This window comes from Chelonoidis abingdonii, chromosome 14, assembly GCF_003597395.2.
Source record: "Chelonoidis abingdonii isolate Lonesome George chromosome 14, CheloAbing_2.0, whole genome shotgun sequence".
In the NCBI taxonomy this organism is placed as follows: domain Eukaryota; kingdom Metazoa; phylum Chordata; order Testudines; family Testudinidae; genus Chelonoidis; species Chelonoidis abingdonii.
In genome coordinates this window covers 528145-546558 of record NC_133782.1, presented here as the reverse complement: position 1 = coordinate 546558, position 18414 = coordinate 528145, and the positions used below count along the sequence as shown (strand labels likewise).

The following is an 18414-nucleotide window of genomic DNA, read 5'->3' as shown; positions in this document are numbered from 1 at the left end:
GTACCCCCAACCCCTCATCCCCAGCCCCAGCCCAGACATTTTAGGTTCTGATCTTACAGAGATCCTCTGCTTGGACCCATCTGTCTCTGTAGAATCTCACTGGGACTCTGCACAGGTGAATTCCTTTGCAAGGCCAGGGGCCAAGGGTGGAATTTTTACACATTCAGCATTTTAGGGGTGTCCTTCCTGCACCAGTGCAGCGCAAACTGTGTTGTCATCATTTGTTCAAATTAAGACAGAAAACTCAACCTTCTTCTGAGGAACAAAAACAGAGATTTTTTTCATGCCAAGTGCCAGCGACAGGGGGGCAGGAACCTGTGGCAGCGGACACAGCAAGGTGCTTCAGTTCCACACCCTCTCATTGCTCAGGCACAGCAGAAGGATTTTGCTCACCTCTGGATGGCAGGGCCGGCTCCAGCATCTTTGCTGCCCCAAGTGACGCAAAAAAAAAAAGCCACGATCGGCAGCACTTCAGCAGCAGCTCTACCGCTGCCGCTTCATTCTTCGGCGGCAATTCAGCGGCAGGTCCTTCCCTCTGAGAGGGACTGAGGGACCCGCCACCAAATTGCGGCTGAAGAGCCAGACATGCTGCTCCTTTCTGTTGGCCACCCCAGACACCTCCTTGCTGCGCTGGTGCCTGGAGCTGGCCCAGCTGGATGGCGTCTGGGAAGCTCATCCACTGAGCTGTGATGGTGAAAATGATACATGTGTCTCCATGGCTGCACAGATCCATCCTGCTCCAATACCTTGGGTGTAACATAGTAATAATATCTAGTACTTATGTGCCACGTTTCACCCAAAAGCGGCTCATGCACATGGCCAGGCAAGCAAAGGAGGCATAGTGCAGTACACAGAACAGAGGGGAAATGGTCCACATGCTCCACTGCAGGCACAACTTGTAACTTCAAAATGTGGGCCCTCTTGCGTGCACTCATAAAACCAATTGCAGGTGGAAATCAAGTCCCTGTACACTCAATTGCTGGCTTGGGCCCACAGCCAGGTCAGAAGTACAAACATGCACATTTGTCTCCGAGGCTCAAAAAGTGAAAGAATAAATTACTCCAAGGACAAGCAGGCGGCCCAGTGGAAATGCACTCCATGAAGCAACAGACCATTCATCGTCTCCTGGTGTCACAGTGGCTCCTGTGGAGCAGCAAGCCCGACAGACGTGCGCTATAGACTATTCACAACACACGCTGAATACCTGCTGTCACTCCAGTGCAACAGGGCTTCCTCCTCCCGAAAAGCTGGAGTGAGACAGGTGCATTTTATCATCATCATTCGACCTTTTTCTGGGAGAAACTTTTTCTGAGGGGCATTTTAATAAAAAGCTGGAAATATCCAGTCAAGCAATGGCCTGCCGCTAGGAATCTGTACAGAGAGCAAACTGATTCTGCAGACTGCTCTCTGCTGCAGCATGGCCTGGGCTTGGTGTGCCCATAGTTTGCATGACAGGATTTCTCTCCTGCTTGCTGGGTGCCCTGCCCCCCTTGGTGAGCTGTCGTTTACTAAGACCACATTAAAAATACCGTACAAGAAAAGGAAACGAAACAAGATAACAAACTAAATCAGACTTGGGCTAGACACAAGGAAATAATTTATTTCCAGGTCCTAAAAAGACCTTGACAAAATAACAAGGATGAGAAAATCAACCTCCTGATTTTGTTTGGATAGAGGGAAAAAAGCAAAGTGAGGCCATCAAACACCCAAACAGTCTGCCAGCTCCTTCTTGTAGGAGGTGCTCATGAGCACAGTGTGGTGTGGGAGTGAAGCCAGCAGGGTTGCCTGGGCACCTCTGCAGCCTGATCCCAGATAGGAGCTGAGCTGGGCTGCTCCAGACCATTGCATTTACAGATGGAATTAAAAATAAAAATGCAGAAGAGGTTGTGTGTGTTGGGGAGGGGTTGACTGGTTCAGGATGCACAAGTGGAAGCCAGTTTGGTAATTCAGAATACATACCCTGTAAGACTGCATCCTCTGCTTAGATTATCCCTGGCAATTGCATGAGGCCCTTCCTAAAGAAAAGACCAGTTCAGCAGGAGATTGGGCAGAGTGATTCATTGTCCCAGAGGGAAAACACAAAAAAGTTCCTGAGGAAAGAGAGGCCTTTCTCCATTCTCTTACTCCTGGATTGGTGATTTTGTCTGGGAGTGACTGAGCATGCTCAAAGGCGATGCTTTGGGGGCAGGAGGAACAGCTACCGAGTAAAGCCTGTCTGACTGCCTGGTAAATGAAACAGGCCATTTATCTGGCTGCTTCTCTAAAATCAGTGGGGAAAAATCACAGTAAAGGACTAACAAGACAATGTGTGGCATCCAGGACATGAGAGACTTGCACAGATACCAAGATAGGGGCGGCTCCTCCAGCCTTTGCAGCCATGCTGAGACCCAGAGAGATGAGCAAATATGCTTGTTCGAAGTTTAAATGCTGAATTCCGGCTGGCTTGGGAGAGTCTCCCAAAAAACACCTGAGTTGGGGACTCAGATGCTCAACAGCATGTGAGCCTTGAGTGGCTGCAGCAGGGGAGGGGGAACCTGTTGTTGCAGGAACAATAGGCAGAGACTATTATTTTTCTAACATGTCCTTCTGGCCCCCTCCATACCACAGCATGGGGCTTTCTCTGCAGCTCAGAGCAATACAAGCTACTGGAAAACAGAATACAATATGAAATGAACATGCACATACATTTATATTCAAACACGATCTCCAAGGAATTGGCAACTGGGATAGAAAACACTATGGCTAGGCTAAGGGGACAAACCCAATGACTATGACAAGCCTTGGCAGGCCTTATCAGTTATGTATCAATTACAACATTGATTTTTCCCACATCAGCAGATAAGCTGCTGTAGCCAGAGCTACACAAGAAGCTGCTTGTGTGCCCTGCTGAACAGGACTCTGAAACGTTAGCTGGGATTTACTCTGAGGATGTCATTGATCTGAAGACGTCCCTGCGATACCCAGCATGTCCCTCAAATGCCATTTCGTGGACCATGGCATTCGGACAGCCTCTGCTTTCCCACCTCGCTGACCCCAGTTCTCACCGTCCAGCACTGCTCTTTGTCAGGCAGCTCTGAATTAACCGTCCTATGTTTCCTGGTCTACATTGTGCTCATACTTTGACCACCCTCTTGGGGGACCAATGGCTCACACTCTCTGGTAAGTTCTCCTAAAGCCCCCTGCTTGCCCTGCAATATAAACAGAACTCTTCGGCCAGCAGTTTCTGTGGAAACCTGAAGGTACTTTCACTCTAGGGCAAACTTGCAACAACAACAACAACAACAAAAAGTTGGGTTTGGGGGATAGCGTGGCTTGGCTTTGCTGATGGCGTGTGGTGTCTGGCACCTCCACAAGGCCTGCTCCCAGAGCTGGGGTGGACTTGTCATCAAAGGCTGTGATCAACTGACTGATATTCAGTGGCTGAGGTGAAATGAGTTGTTAGTGTTGTCAGGCCTGTGCCTGCTGGAAAGTGCATCCACCTCACACCCACAAACACAGCTGGCACTACTTGTCACTCTTGTTGGTTACAGACTGTGGCTCAAGAACTGAACAGGCCAAGGAGGCTCACTCCCTTCTCAACCATCCAGGCTACCTCATTCCAGGATGCTGCAGCAGGCCAGCTGAAGTGCTGTGCCTGGGAGAGCGTACACTGCAACCCATACGAACATGAGACATCAGGCCCTGGGGCTGGCTGAGAACTTCCCACACAAAGCGCTGTCCTTTGGGGATGCTTTGCATTCCCTCTACTGTTACTTCTACAACATGGGCTCAGAGAGCTTCCTCCTTCACATTTCAGCATCACTCTCCACAGCCCAGCCACATAGTCATAATCCTGTATTAGTGGTATCACAGTTTGTTGCCATGGGGATCATTGGGATGCCAGAGCCTCAGAACAATGACTTCACTGTGGATTAAGCAGGAGGGGTAGATGTTGGCATAAACATAAATATTTGTGATACATGGCAAAAATGGACAGGAAAATTCTAATAAAAACCATGAGGTGAAACCCAAGCCCAGAAGCAAAGTATGTTTGACCCTAATGTAAAAACCTCTCTTTAAAAGGACCTAACCTAGGAACTAGCACCCAGGACCTCCAAAACTCAGCAAATGTAAACTGCTCCACTGAGTGTAAGCAGCTGGGATTCTGCACAGAAACACCAGCTCGCCACAACTAGAGGAACTGAAATACAAGGAAAGTCAGTAAATATAAGGGGGAGAAAACAGAACAAAAGTTAAAAGCTGGTTTCGCTCTGCAAGGAAAGCTCTTAAAAATCAAAGCACATCAAATGCTCTGAATCAAGTGACAAAAACAATTTAGACAACAAAAGTCTTCTCTTTCTTTCTTCCTTTCCTTAACTGGGCTCATTGGACAGATCGATTTACATGATAATTTGTGGGGGGAAATCCCGTCCGAATTTTCTTGAATTAGATTTTCTCTGTCTTAAATTAACATGGAACGCTTTAATGGAGATTGCTGTGAAAGCAATTAGGATGGTAACAACAACTCCTTTGGGCACTTCAGCCTCGCTATGTGTGTGCTACAGAGCCTCTAATGAGAGGCGGCTAACAAAGAGCACATCATAAAGCCATCACTTGCCCTGTCCAAAATGGTCCTTGATGCCTCTCATTCCACGCCAGAGTGCGTAGTGGAGGGACTCTGCTATCTGGATGACATATTGTCCTTATTGTTTGACCTGAGCTTGCTTCCGCAGCAGCCCTCGAAGACATGGGAAGCCTGGAGAATCCCCAAGTCCGGAAATCATTGTCTCCATCTCATTGTGGGTTTTTGGTTAATTATGGCTAGGATTCTTCGCTCTCCTCCTCACCTTTATGCCCGGCATAGAGAGCCGCTAGCTGCCGGAAGCGTGGCCCCCAGCTGCTCAGATAGGAGAAGTCCTGTTCTGAGCTGGTGGACAAGGTGTTGATGGAGCTCAAGGACGGGAGAGAGGAGTCTGAGCCCTCGAAGGCGTAGGTCTGGAACGAGTCGTATGGTGGGACAGACAGATCCTCGTCTGCCTGATCCACCTTCCTGCTGATGTAGTCTCTGAACATGGAGAAGTCCAGGTCTGGGTTCTGGAACCACTGTGGGAGGGCATGGAGCTCGGAGGGCAGGTTACTAGTCATGCCCTCATCTCCCGGCCCTCCCCCACCGTCGCTGCCTTTGAGCTCACTGAAGTCATAGAGGCTGCGTAGAGCTGACATGTCGTAGGCCTCGGTGTCCTGCTCCCCACCCCCCTCATCATTGTACTTGATGACATTGTCCCTCATGTCCTCATCCTCCTCTGATGTCAGGTGGCTCTTGTGGTGTCGCTTCAGAGTGAGGATTAGGAGAACCAGCACTGGAGAGGGAAAGAGCCGTCAGTGGGGCAGTACGCCCGGGAGACGAGCTAGGGGAGAGGGCAGAGCATGAGCGTGAATGGCTCCCTCTCTAGCAGTGGAGGTGCTGCCTGCATTCAGGGCTGGTGTGCAGGGCAAGGGACATGGCGCTCAAATGGCCCATTCATGGAGGAAGAACATGCCCCAGGGAGGGAAGGCCAGAGCTGTAGCCCTCTTGGCTGGTGGGAATTGGCATCACTGGCCAGTTCGCCAGTTGAGGGCCAGGCCCATAGCAACGACATTCCCTGGGTCCCCAGTGGGGACAGTGCAGGCTGGAGCTAGTGCTGGTCTCTGAGGTGTGTTCCAGGGAACTGGGGCAGCCGCATTCTCCGTGCTGCATGGCCACCAGGGCATTCACCCCCCAGGAGGGGAAAGTGCAACAGAGACAGAAGGATGGGTTCTGAGAGAGACAAGGAGGAAAGGGGGAGCAGGGCATGGCAGCAGCAGAATGGCTGGAGGGTGATTCTGGAGCAGATGGCACAGAGTGGGAGCAGCAAGATGCAGATGAGTCCTGGATTATCAGCTATTCAGCCATCACCTTTAGCACACTGATGTGCACTTTGTTTGTTTGTGGGCAGTTAGGCAGAAATTTGTTTGCACTGCATTGGAAAATAAAACCGATGTAAAGTGCACCCTGTGGAAAGGGTTTTCTAAAGAGAGACTTTTCCAGCAATGCCCGGGGTCCTGCATGTTCCCTGACGATGCTCAGCCAGCAGGGACACCACAGGGTGGGAAGTGACTGTTGATCATCTCCGTTATTTTAAACATGAGCTCCTCCCTTGACATGTGCGAACAGGCCTATGTGTGCAGGCCTCCCTCTGCCTGTGACCCAGTCTGTGCCTGCCCAGACCCAGGAGCTGGCCCAAACAAGGGAGGAGGAACACTGTGTGGAGGGATCATCCTGCCCAATGTAACCACTGCCATCCCCAGAACAGGTCTCAGCAGCCGATGACACTCCCAGGCATGGAGCCTAACACTCAGGGAACAATTGATCAATCAGACCAACAGGAGAGACGGGGGCTCCTATGTATCAGAGTCATGACAGGAACTCGGACAACAGTCATATTCCTTGTTTATTTAGATCTTAATGCTGACCCACCTCCACAAGGCCTTTCACTGGACAACGTCTTGCTGTGTCCAAGTCTCCTGTCACTGTTACCTTCCCTGGCTTCCTCTGTGTGCTTGGGACCCTGCTTGTCTTCAGTTAGACTGTGAGCAACTCAGGGCAGGGCTCAGCTGTGGGTGCCATTGCAACAGAAACACTGTCCTTCCTCTGCATAAGAAGCTCTCTGAGATGCCAGCACAAGGAGTGTTAAAAAAAACAGCTAGCACAACACTCCAGCTTTTGCCTGTGTATCATGTGGTGATGCAGGATGCTGGTCCATCTGCAGGTGGCTTGGGACACTTCCATAAACCAAGTTCTGGAGGCTCTCAGCCTGTTCTCTGGCAGAGGCCAGCCTGGGACTTGGCATGGAATCACGGCCACCCAGAGGATTCAGGGGGTCTGGGGTCTTCAGTGGCGGGGGGCCCCCACCGCCGAATAGCTGCTGAAGACCCGGCACTTCGGCAGCAGGTCCCAGAGTGGAAGGACCCCCCGCCGCGGGTCTTCGGGGCACTTTGGCGGCAGGTCCCAAAGTGGAAGGACCCCCCGCCGCCAAACACTCAGAGCGGAAGAAGCTCCAGGGGCCCAGGCCCCGCAAGAGTTTTCCAGGGCCCCCGTAGCGAGTGAAGGACCCCACTCCAGGGGCCCCAAAAAATTCTCGTGGGGCCCCCCCGGGCAGCCCTGCATGGAATGGGCTCCATGCACAGAGGCTTCTCTGGATGGAGGGGTTCCTGTCTGAAATCAGCTCTGTCAGGCTTCTCCCTCCAGGACAGATGAATTTACTGCCTCGCCCGCTCCGCAGAAAACTATCAAGAGGTTCAGGTGGCAAAGGTGAGAAGCTGCTGTCGGGCTGGTGCCAAATAGCAAGGACATTCCAGCCCAGAGACAGCTGCACTCACTGATGTGTATGCAAGAGGATGGCAGAAAGAGAAGCCAGATGTAGGGAAGGGTGGAGGGAGGACAGGAAGAGCATGGCTAAAGAGAGGCAGGCTGGGACACTCACCGATCAGGATGAGGATGCAAACCAAGAGTGCAATGAGAGCTCCGGGGCTCAGCGTTGCCGACATCACGTAGGCTGTGCTGTTACAGGACTGGATGGCCCCTGTGCTGTCACAACCACATACCCGGATGGTCAGAGTCCCCGTGCTGCTCAGGGCAGGAGGCCCACTGTCCACCACCAGAATGGGAAGGAAGTAAATGTCCTGCTCCTGGCGGTTAAATCCCACTCTCTGCGTGTGCACCGCGGCTGTGTTGTCTGGAAAGAGCAAGAAACCAACAGGCAGTGTCACCGCCAGTGCCCACAGAGAGCTTCACCAAACAGCCCCGGCTCCCTACTGCCAGCATGAGACAAGCATGCCATCCCAACCGCCCTCCTCACTATGCTGCTCCTCCCACGCTTCCTCTGGCTCTGCCATTGGAAAAAGCAGCAATGCCTCCAATCCACCGATGGGCCTGATATGCATTCTCAAACATGTAGAGCAGGTGCCTATGCACCTAGCATGCACCCAGCATGCACGCTCCCGCAGGAGCTGGCCTCTTCAGACTGCACTGAAAATACGGCCTAGGTGTCTGGTTTGCCTGAATTCCCACACAAGCCCAGTGGCCTGTGGCAGTCTGGCACCCTAAACCATGTGCATGACACAAAAGTGAGACTAATGGCGACAGAGGGAGATGGGAGGCAGCAGCAGCACATGGCTATCAAACACTCAGGTAAATAACACAAGGAAAGCAGAGGAAGCACAAATATTTTCAGAAAACCTTCTGATCGCTCCAGTGTCCATGACAAGGTTCTCATGGAGCAAGTTACCAGGCCTCAGACACTGAGAGGGGATCAAAGATACAGCTCCTGGGCAACTGGCTCAGTCCCTTAGCCAGGCAGGACTCGAGGGAGGACAGGTGCAGTCTGAAACAACGTTTTCCTCGTCCCCATGTGTCAACATGCACCTGGAGCTATGGGCCAGGCCTATTGAGAGATTCCAAGGCCAACAGGGGCCATTGTAATCACCTAATCTGACCTTCTGCATAACACAGGCCACAGAACTTCCCCAGAACAATTTTTAGACCTGACCTAGGTCTTAGTCTGAGGTTTGGGAGTGCTTCAGGGCCTCCTCCGAGCTTCCTAAGGGGCAGGAGGAACTCTTTGTAAGGTTCCAGCCAGTCATGTCTTCTGCCACCCCAGCCTCAAGGTGCTTTAACAATATTTAAAGAATACAATCCGTACCGAAGAGAACAGAGTAACAACCAATCCCCAGGCAAACAGCAGCCATCCGCTGTAATGCTAGCTGCTTCCTGGGTGCTGACACTGGCCTGGAAACTGGGAAGAGTGATTCTGGCTCATGATCCAAGCTATCTGGAGAAACAGGACTGGGGAAGGGGGAATGAGGGATGGCATGGCTGCCTTTCCCACTTCTGGACAGTCCTCACCACGGGAAAGCAGAAGAGAAGAAATACAGGAGGAGGACCTGCACTACCAATGGAAGAATTGTAACCAAATGTCAGAAGTGGCTGCTGAATCTGCCTGCCCTCTTTACTGAAATGTAAATGGTCCACTGACAGCAGGGTGGCCTGCTGCATGCAAACTCCCTCCCTATCCCAGCTGATGTTTGCTGGCCTGAGTCCTTTCTGTATCAATCAACTTTTTGATCGGCAAAGACATCTGCTCTAATTGTGGCTGTTGTGCCGCCTGCCAATATGGAAACGGGCATGTGGACTGGGAGAAGTCACTGACGGGGTAGCGTCTGTGCGAGTCAGGGACAATGTGCTGGCCATGCAAAAACCAGGAAGTCAGGAGTCCATGGAGCTTGGTGCTGTTCCTGCTTTGAGTAGGGGGTTGGACTAGGTGACCTCTTGAGGTCTTTTCCAACCCTGATAGTCTATGATTCTATGAGCTGTGGGCATGGGAAAGGCCAATGACCAGGAGATCGGGACAGGCCTTAGAGAAATTGTGAAAGAGCAAGAGGAGCACAATGGAAACAAACCAATGGACAGAGAACATTATGGCAAGGGCAGAACCCACCAGCAGCCAGGGGCCGATTTCTGTCCTGATCCAGCGATGCAATGGGGCCAGAAACAAGAGAATCTGGCCCCATGGGAACTGCCCCAGAGTTCTTGGGTTGCACAGAGCTGGTCTAGTGGCTCTACCGCTCCCCCTTGGCAGGCCTGGGAGTAGTTGGGGAAAATGAGGCATGGCAGGACTGTCTCAATGCCCCAGCTCTTCTTGGGATCCTGGAATAGGCCCTTGCTTAGGTAGAGGCTGGAGAACCCAAGGCTGCTCTAACTTACACCAGAGACTATTGGCGCCACAAAGGGGGAACAAAGTCCTGTGCTGAGCAGTTTGGTCACATCCAAGAACTGGGGTCAGGGCTCACTCTGTCACTGTCCTGATGTGTGTCAAAGCCATCACTTAGTCACACACACTTTGGCCTGAACACTTTCTGGCAAGGTCCCTGTTTTCCAGGGCTTGGTCTCCTGAGTGAGACTCTGCAGCAGACTCAGGTACATTATGAGGTTTTTATTGACTAAATACACGAATGCTGGAAGTAGTCAGCACAGCTTCCCTTCTGGCACTTCTTGGGATATTCTGCTCCTCTCTCGTCACTTCCCTACTGAGGGTGGGTGACTTTTATAGCCTTCGTCCACCACTCGTGCTCATACTCCTGCCTGTTGTGCAGGCTGGTTGCCCCCGTGGTCGTCTTCCATCCACAATAACTGCAAGAGCCAGCTTACCAATCTAGCTCTCGCGTTTCATAGCCTAGCCTCACATCCCCCAACTGGTCCTTAACTGGAGCAATCTGCCCTAGGCTCCTTACAACCCCATTTCATTTCCTGTCACAGTACCAACTACTCGACCATGTCAACATCCTCATTTCCATTGCGGAGACATACTGATTTCCTTTCCTGGGGGTGCCCAAGTCGCTGTTCAGTACATTACGATGGGCTGAATTGCAGTTTTATGCACTTTGCCTTTTAACTTTATTGGTATCTTTTTGTCACAGAGAACTAGGGTCTGCTCCCACCACGCAGCTATCACTCAGAAGGACACCATCAGCAGCAACCATTGACCCCAGGATTTAAATACTTTCATGCTTCTAGGCAATTGGCCTGTGATGTCCCTCTATGGTGAGTCCTCCTCCTGCAGTTAGCACAGCCTGTCTTACCAGCCTTGAGTCTAAGCCCAGCTCACTCACAACTACATTGCCACTGTTCAAAGTTGGCCTGTAGGGTCTCTCAATCTTCTGCACGCACCTCTGAGTCCTCAGCGAACAGCAAGTTCCCAAGCAGCTAGCTCCCGTCCTCTCTTCTCCTTTATCACCTCCATGACAGGCACAAACTAAAAGGGGCGCAACGCTGACCTGAGCTCCAGTACTCACTGGAAAGTTAGTTGGCCAGTCCCGCCAGTGCACATATCCCGGGTCAGACAAAAGGACTTTCTGGCACACTGGCTCTTGCAGACTCCACCAGGCTGCTTTGTTGGTACACAGTCATACGCCTCTTCCAGGCCCACAAAGACCATACCCAGCTGCTGTCTCTTTTCTCTGAACTTCTCCATGAGTATTTGCAGCACAAATTCGGCATCAGGTGTGCTCCTTCCTGACACGAATCCACATGGACTGTTTCAAATTTAAACCATTCCCCAGAGACGCTTTTCAACAGCCTTCTACCACACCTTCATAGCATGTGACATCAGCTTAAGTGAGGGATCATAGTGTAATATCTCCTTTATGTTTAAAAACAGGCAACACAAAGCTTTGATGCCATTCACCTGGCGTTTTCCCTTTCTTCAGGGAGATTGCTCCCCTGTGATCAGTTTGCCACAGTTCTCTGTATTACCAGCAGATAACTGCACTGCAGACATTGTCAGGGGAGCCAGAGGCTTTGGCACCTGGGCAGGGGGCAGTTGGGATGTCCAGCACATGGGAAACAGGAAAAAGGCATCTCCTCTTCTCCTTAGGACACAGAACCTGCTTTTAAAAAGCTCACTCTCACTCAGAATGCGAGACACAGGGCAACAGATTAGCTATAGCACATGCCATAATGCTGACGTTATTCTGAACTCAGACAGGGCCAACATTCACAGGAATTCCTTTGAATAGACACCACACAAACAGATACTGGTTTTTTAACCATGTTTCAATGTATTAGAATTTCCCCTAGGATATGTTGTCAATGTGTCCATGCGAGTGCCAAGCTCTCTGCAATTGAGCCCCACGAGCCTGCATCAGTGGCCGTGGCAGAGCAACCGAGTCTTTCACTGTGGTGTAGATGCACCCTTTATGACTCATGTGCCATTAGCTTTGTAATTCTCAAGTTGTTGCTCTTGTGGGATGGCCAGCCTCAGGGTATGTTACACTGCAATAGGGCTGGCCTGGGTCAGCTGGCTCGGGCTGCAGGGCTATTAAATTGCAGTGTAGACCTTGGAACTCAGGCTGGAGCTGGGATCTGAGGTTGCATGGGAGGGCGTGTCTCAAAGCCTGGAGTTCCAACGTGAGCTTGAATGCCTACACTGCTATTTTGTAGCCCCACACATCAAACATCAGGAGCCCTGTGTGATGAAATGGGGCTGTTCTTAATGTTTCCTCTGAATACCATGTGGGTGCCTCAGTTTCTGGCTGACACTCTGTCTCCCGGCAACTAATGGCCTGGGGCCTTTCCCCCTGCAAGGGGATGCTAAAGGTGTGAGAGAACAAAGAGGTCAGGTGACCTCCTGGCCCAGGAAAGGAACTCAGCAGAGAAGGAGGGGCTGGAGGAGGTTTCAGTTTGGAGCTGGCTGGGGACGAGGAGTGAGTGCAGACGGCGTGGTCTGCCTCGCTGGGGCCCAGAATGGACCCGGCCAAAGGGTCCGGTTCTCTGTACCTACAAGCTCTGTTTTAAACCATGTTCCTGTCATCTAATAAACTTCTGTGTTACTGGCTGGCTGAGAGTCACGTCTGACTGCAAAGTGGGGCTGCAGGGCCCTCTGGCTTCCCCAGGACCCTGTCTGGGCAGGCTTGCTGTGGGAAGCATATGGAAGAGCATATGCTGAATGCTCCAAGGAGAGACCCAGGAAGGTGAAGCCGTGTGAGCTTCTTGCCCTGCAGACAGTCTGCTCCAAGAGAGAGGAGGCTCCCAAAGTCCTGACTGGCTTTGTGGGGAGCAGGTCCAAAGCATCGCCCAGGGACTCCGTGACACCCTGTCTCGTGACCAGGGCTCTGAGACTTGGTGCCGCGGCTTTTACTACAGTGTAGACGCACCCTCAGATTCTGGGATTGCCTGATAAAACATCTTTCATGAATGGGATGGAAAATGACATCTCTCAGAGGCAGGGGATGCTGTGAGAGGAAGTAGCAGCCTGTCTGTAGGAGTAAATGCTGAGGAGCTGCCATGAGCTGTGAAGTTTTGTTTATTGTTATGCGAACCACTTGCATCCAGGTAATAAGATCGTTAGCTTGCTGCTGCTGCTGCCTCAGCTGGCTGTGGTGTAGCAGGAGGAAGGGAGGTATAAACAATATTAACATCACTGTTATAGACTCCATCTCTGGCCTGTTTATCTAGACACCAAGTTAGGTGGTTGGACACTGTGAAGTAACAGGATGGAGAAGCACACTGTTATATTAATTTTAATAGAACACTTGCCAGTCCATGGGAAACTCAGAGGTTCTGCCCATCTGGACCCAATGGACATTATCAGGGGTTTGGGACATACCAGCAGGAAATATGCACAAGCCTACTAATAAGCCTGAGAACTTGGGGCAGAGAAATCTTGGCTCAGTGGGTCTGACCCTGGCTCCTATCTGGGGCTTTCTGCTCACCGCCAGATCTGGGTGAGGGACTGGTGCCAGGCCAGCTCTCGCTCCGAGATGTTTCTCAGATAGGAGTTTTGTACTTTGGAGCTGTTCCAGTGTCTCAGGCAGACACCTATTTAGCTTTTTGTAAATATGTACTTAGCATCAGTTCCTGGTGTTGTTTAGGAAGCACATCAGAATGCTGACAACACCCATTTTGTTTACAGTCAGCTCCAGCTCACGTTAGAGAAAGACCTGCTACAACACAATGATTTCAAAATGATTTGAATAAATACAAAATACTCACTAGAAATACGCGAGTCCCTCAGTGAAAGGCAGCTACTAACTTCAGCTCTGATATTGATGGAACAACACATGCAGCACTTTGAATCACTAGTCCATCCAACACTACCCCCACCCTCCCCCTCAGAAAGCAAAGAGGAAGCATTTTGATTGTCCTGTCCACAAAGTCAAAACAAAAGCAGCCAACAACATTTAAATATTTCAGAGAGGCACAGCCCATAGAGGTGTTGGAGACCTTCCACAGACACACATAACTCAATGGCAGAGAGTGAGACAAAATTAAAAGACGAATACAAAACTCTTTATTTCAAACTGCCAAACACAACAATTTCTCTCCCTGAGCAGGGCCAAGCAAGCACCGGATCCAGAGTGGAGACCAACACAGATCATCATGGCTATAACAAAAGCAGAAAAGGCCTGGTAGTTTATTTAGCTCATCACCAAGCCAATGCCGGACTATTGGTTAGACAGTCTGAGAGCTTCAACTTTAGGCACTTTTCCCAGATATTCAGCCTCCATTTCCCTTCGCTCAGTTTAATCCCATAACTAACCCCACATCCCCTCCTTCTCTCCTTGCTTGGTGTTTACATTCTTCAGTAATTTGTCGACTGTTCTCCTGGCCCCTCTCCTTAGCTGTTGCATAGCCAAATAGTCACATGTATCCCTCTGTCTTCACAGGTCAGTCCTCTCCTCTGGCCCCATTGTCATTACCTTTGTCATGGCTCTTCTCTGAGCATCCTCACATTTGCTAATCCCTTTGCAGACCTGAGATGCCTTGAGCAGAGGGCAGTATTCTCTCAGCAGGTACCATCCTACCAGTGCTGTGCCACAGATGATCATTGTGAATGTAGTCCCAACGCCACCACAGGGGTCAAAATTATCTTCTTGGTCCACAGCTTTTCAACTTTGAGGTGACAATGGGGTTATCTGTATGGTGAAGTATTTGGGGCTCTTCCATGCTTGCATGTGTTTGCTGCCTGGCACATGCTAGGCAGTAACTCTTGTATGCATCATCCTCTGCTTGTGAAGCCCATAAACCATTTTTTTCCCTCGCTACCATCTTACATTTCAAACACTTCCCTTCTGTACTGTCCCCAGATTGCCACGTACTGCCCTCCTACTAATCACCTGGGCGATTACTTCCTACATACATCACATCACTTTTCCAGAGAAAGTCCCCTGTTATTTCCTGCCCATGTCTCGCTCGCCTTGAGGACCAGACTAATAAAACAGGGCCCAAACCTGCGTGAACGAAGTGTCCAGAACTCAGCCCTTGTTACTGGTACAGAACAGGAAAGCTTGGGAACACGAGCTAGTGACAGTGATGCCCATGTCCTAACCAGGTGTAGTAAAACAGTTCAGTCTCTCAGAGTCTTTCTGCAAACAGACTCTGCTGATGGCAGCAATAGCTCTTTTTTCATAAGTCAATCGAAAATAGGAGAAAAAAGAAAGTAGATGAGAGCAATCAAATCTCCGGGTTGGATTTGCAGATCCTCGCTCCTTCTGCACTTGCTGGGCCAGAATAAGCATCTGTCTTCCCCTTCTCCATCAGCTGTTCCACAGCTTTAGCATCCCAGGTCATGCAGACTTTTTACTATATATAACTCCCAGTTCAGTGGGCAACCATACTGCAGTTGTAGCTTCCCTCTGCCTTAAAGGTTTCTCTGAAAGGAATAAAATTCCCTTCTCTGACTTCCATGGCAGGGCTCAGGTCTGGTGGGAAAGAATTCTTGATTGTTTGCATTTTACTTCTTCCTTACCCAAAATTCTCTGAGCTTCAGGCATCATTACTGCTCTGGCTCCACTGCCTTCTTCTTTGCCTGGGTGGGAATGAAGTACTCCCTTTCCCTCTCTGTCAGATCCGTTTCTATGTCATGCAGAGTGGGTAACAGAATCTCCACAGGAGCTGGAGTATCTGTTACCTCTATCCTCAGGCACTCCTAGAATCCTGATTGTTAAGATTTCCAAGTCTTCCATCACCCATTATGTTGCTCTTAATTAAACCTTTAGAGAGTTGAGACATCTGCTTGTCTAGCCCCTAAGCTTTGGAGTTGGCAGGCTCCATGTGTCACTCCGTATTATCTACCAGACTTTCCAGGCTGCTGAGATGATATTCTCTCTGCTATCCCTTCCAATGCAGTTAGTATTTCTTGGAGAACATGATTTTTGGCCATAATTGTCTCAAATGCTTCTCTAATCAATTTGCTCAGGCCAGGCACAGCCAGCAGATGAGAGGCAGGAGTCCTAGGATGGTGCAACATCTGGAAGGCCACAGACTGTACGGGGCAGAAAGTCGTCTTTTTCCATTTTATATTTGCCTTTAGGCATCTCAACTGTTGTTCTGCTTCCTTCTGGACATAGCCACCCACTGGCTGTGATGCTGCGAGGAGTGTAGAACAATGCCACATAGTTGGAAAGGTTCACTTCAAAGCTTCATCTTTCAACATAGCGCTAACAGATGATGCTAAGAGTGAGGTAGGCTCAGTCTGTGATGTTACAAGAAGAGGGCCCATGTGGCTTTGTCAGGATACACTCTGAAAATCCTGTGGGATAGGAGCTTGTATGGGGACTGGGTAAGAACAACACAACAAAGAAGCTGGCACACAATGTGAGTAAGCACTCAGTGAGCTCCACCCCGACTTGCGGTTTTGCAGCTCAGCAGTAAAGTGAGTGAGTGAGTGCCCTGAAAACACTCAGGAAGAGCAGCAGCAAAGCAGGGTGACCCCTGCAGATACAAATGAGGGAACCATTACCAAAGCCCCTGGCTCTCACAGACAGGATAAGTGGTAAGTCAGCCAAAGCAAATGCCCCCCTACTGGCTCTCGCTTTAAGACTTTTCTTTCTCTGATCAAGAGGAACATCAGCATTTCTGGAAGGCAACCAGGGGGCTCAGCCAAGGAGGCTGGGTCAATCGTAGCAAGAGAGTGGGTGTGGCAGAGCGTGGGTGCAGGAAGCAGCGAGGGTGGAGAGGGCAGGGGGAGTGGGAATATTAATCAGGGTCCTTATTTAAAAGGCCCCTTGGTGGGTCGTGTCTGGGGGCCGGGCCACATGCCTGGGGAAGGGGGAGAAGGAACAGGTCCTGCAGCAAGGCCTGGTCCCTGGGTGGGGCAGGCTGTGTCTGTGCGGATGTGGCTCTTCTCTCACCTTTTTATTGACACCCTTGTAGATCAAGCTCATGGCTGGCTGGGCCCCTGTGAGATTCCAGACCAGCCCTAGCATCTGGGCCCCAAGCAGGGAGCCCCTCGGTGACTTTTCAGCTCCAGGGCTGAAGCATGGAGGGCAGGAGACTGTCTCTCCCCTCTGCTCTCAGTGACCACCAGTGGGACCCAGCACCCTGGAGCCTCCAGGTAGGGTGGCAGAGGAAGGCGGGGGGGCTTTGCCCGCTGTTCCAGCTGCTGGTGGATTAGAAGTCCAGATTCAGTACTAGGGATTCAATGAATCCCTCTGGAGCATGGGATGGTGGGGCTGGCTGAGCTCATTTCCCATATGAAAGTGGGGCCTAAGGTAAAATGTTGGAGCTTCTGTGCTTTCTGGCTTGTGTTTTTGGTGCTGCAGAACAAGGACAGTGGGTCCTCTCAGTGGCTGCGCTGCAATGACGACGTCCCAGGGCCAGTTTCAAATTCCTTCTAGCACAGCATGGCTCAGAGTTGCCTCTTCTCTCCAGTCTGCTGCCACCCCACTGCACTTGCTCCATATGTTGGGAGGTGCAGGTGGTTACTGTGGGCGACTTGGAGCTGCACATGCAGTGGTATCACATCTGAGCAGGGAACTTATCGTCCCTCTCTGTGAAGGGCCTGCGAAATGGCCCCATGATCTTGCATTCAGGACTGGGCACCTCAGTTCCAGAATGATGCTGATTAACTGGAAGGTTCAGAGAAAAGAAACAAAAATACCAGGGGCTGAATAAGGATGAAAGAGGAACATGGCTGAGCGTGCCTCGCAGAGCCAGCTAATGCGAACCGGCAGCTCTGCTCAGAGCGTAAACGTGCCTGTGGGGGAGCGGCATTGGGAACTGTTCAGAGTGGGACAAAGGGGTGTAAACTAGGAGCAAAGGGTGACAGCAGCAAAGGAAAATGGAGTCTGAGGCGACGTCATGTCTACATTGTGCGGCTGTCCCACAGCACAGACTACGGGGGGGGGGGGGGGGTGGGGGCTGAATTACACAGCACACCAAAGCGCTGAGCTCTAACTCGGCCATGTGGACACTACGGGCACAAACTAAACGGTACCTTCTTCGCGTTACGTCACCCTGGTTCAAACAGTGTCGCACTTCAGTGTGCCCGGCACTTCACACCCCGTAGGCTGCACTGTGGCGCAGCATGGACATAGACAGACTCAAAGACTCCATTTTCCTTTCCTTTACGTCAGCCCTTTGCTCCTGGTTCATAGAATCATAGAACCACAGAATCTCAGGGTTGGAAGGGACCTCAGGAGGTATCTAGTCCACCCCCTGCTCAAAGCAGGACCAATCCCCAACTAAACCATCCCAGCCAGGGCTTTGTCAAGCTAGGTCTTAAAAACCTCTAAGGAAGGAGATACCACCACCTCCCTAGGGAACCCATTCCAGTGCTTCACCACCCTCCTAGTGAAATAGTTTACACCCTCTTGTCCCACTGGCCCCATAGGCCACACTGTGGCACAGTGTAGACAAGCCCTGTGTGTCAGAGACCCCCCCGGGAGGAAGTGCCATCACTTGGGCCATTGAATGCAGTGCTAGAGAGAGTCCTAGAGAATGGACTGTGTGGTGCAGCTCCGCCTGGCCCCCGGGTGACAGGATGGCAGGGACAGACCCTGGCCTCTGAGGGATAGACTGGGCTGGGCTTTTGTCATTTTGACTCTCTGAGTCCTGCATGGTTGGGCACTCTCCCATCC

General features: G+C 51.0%; 1 protein-coding gene across 4 annotated transcripts in view; it reads right to left on the bottom strand.

Annotated features, from left to right (window-relative positions):
- Positions 1-1610: 1610 nt before the first annotated feature.
- The window catches only part of CDH22 (cadherin 22), a 144482-nt gene continuing 127678 nt past the window's right edge, over positions 1611-18414 (bottom strand). For all 4 annotated transcript variants that reach the window (XM_032795564.2, XM_032795560.2, XM_032795562.2 and 1 more), the window contains 2 exons: positions 7482-7733; positions 1611-5339 (listed from right to left, as the gene is read on the bottom strand). In XM_032795564.2, coding sequence (XP_032651455.1) covers positions 4801-5339; positions 7482-7733 — 791 coding nt within the window. In that variant the 3' untranslated portion in view covers positions 1611-4800. The remainder of the gene's footprint in view (positions 5340-7481; positions 7734-18414) is intronic.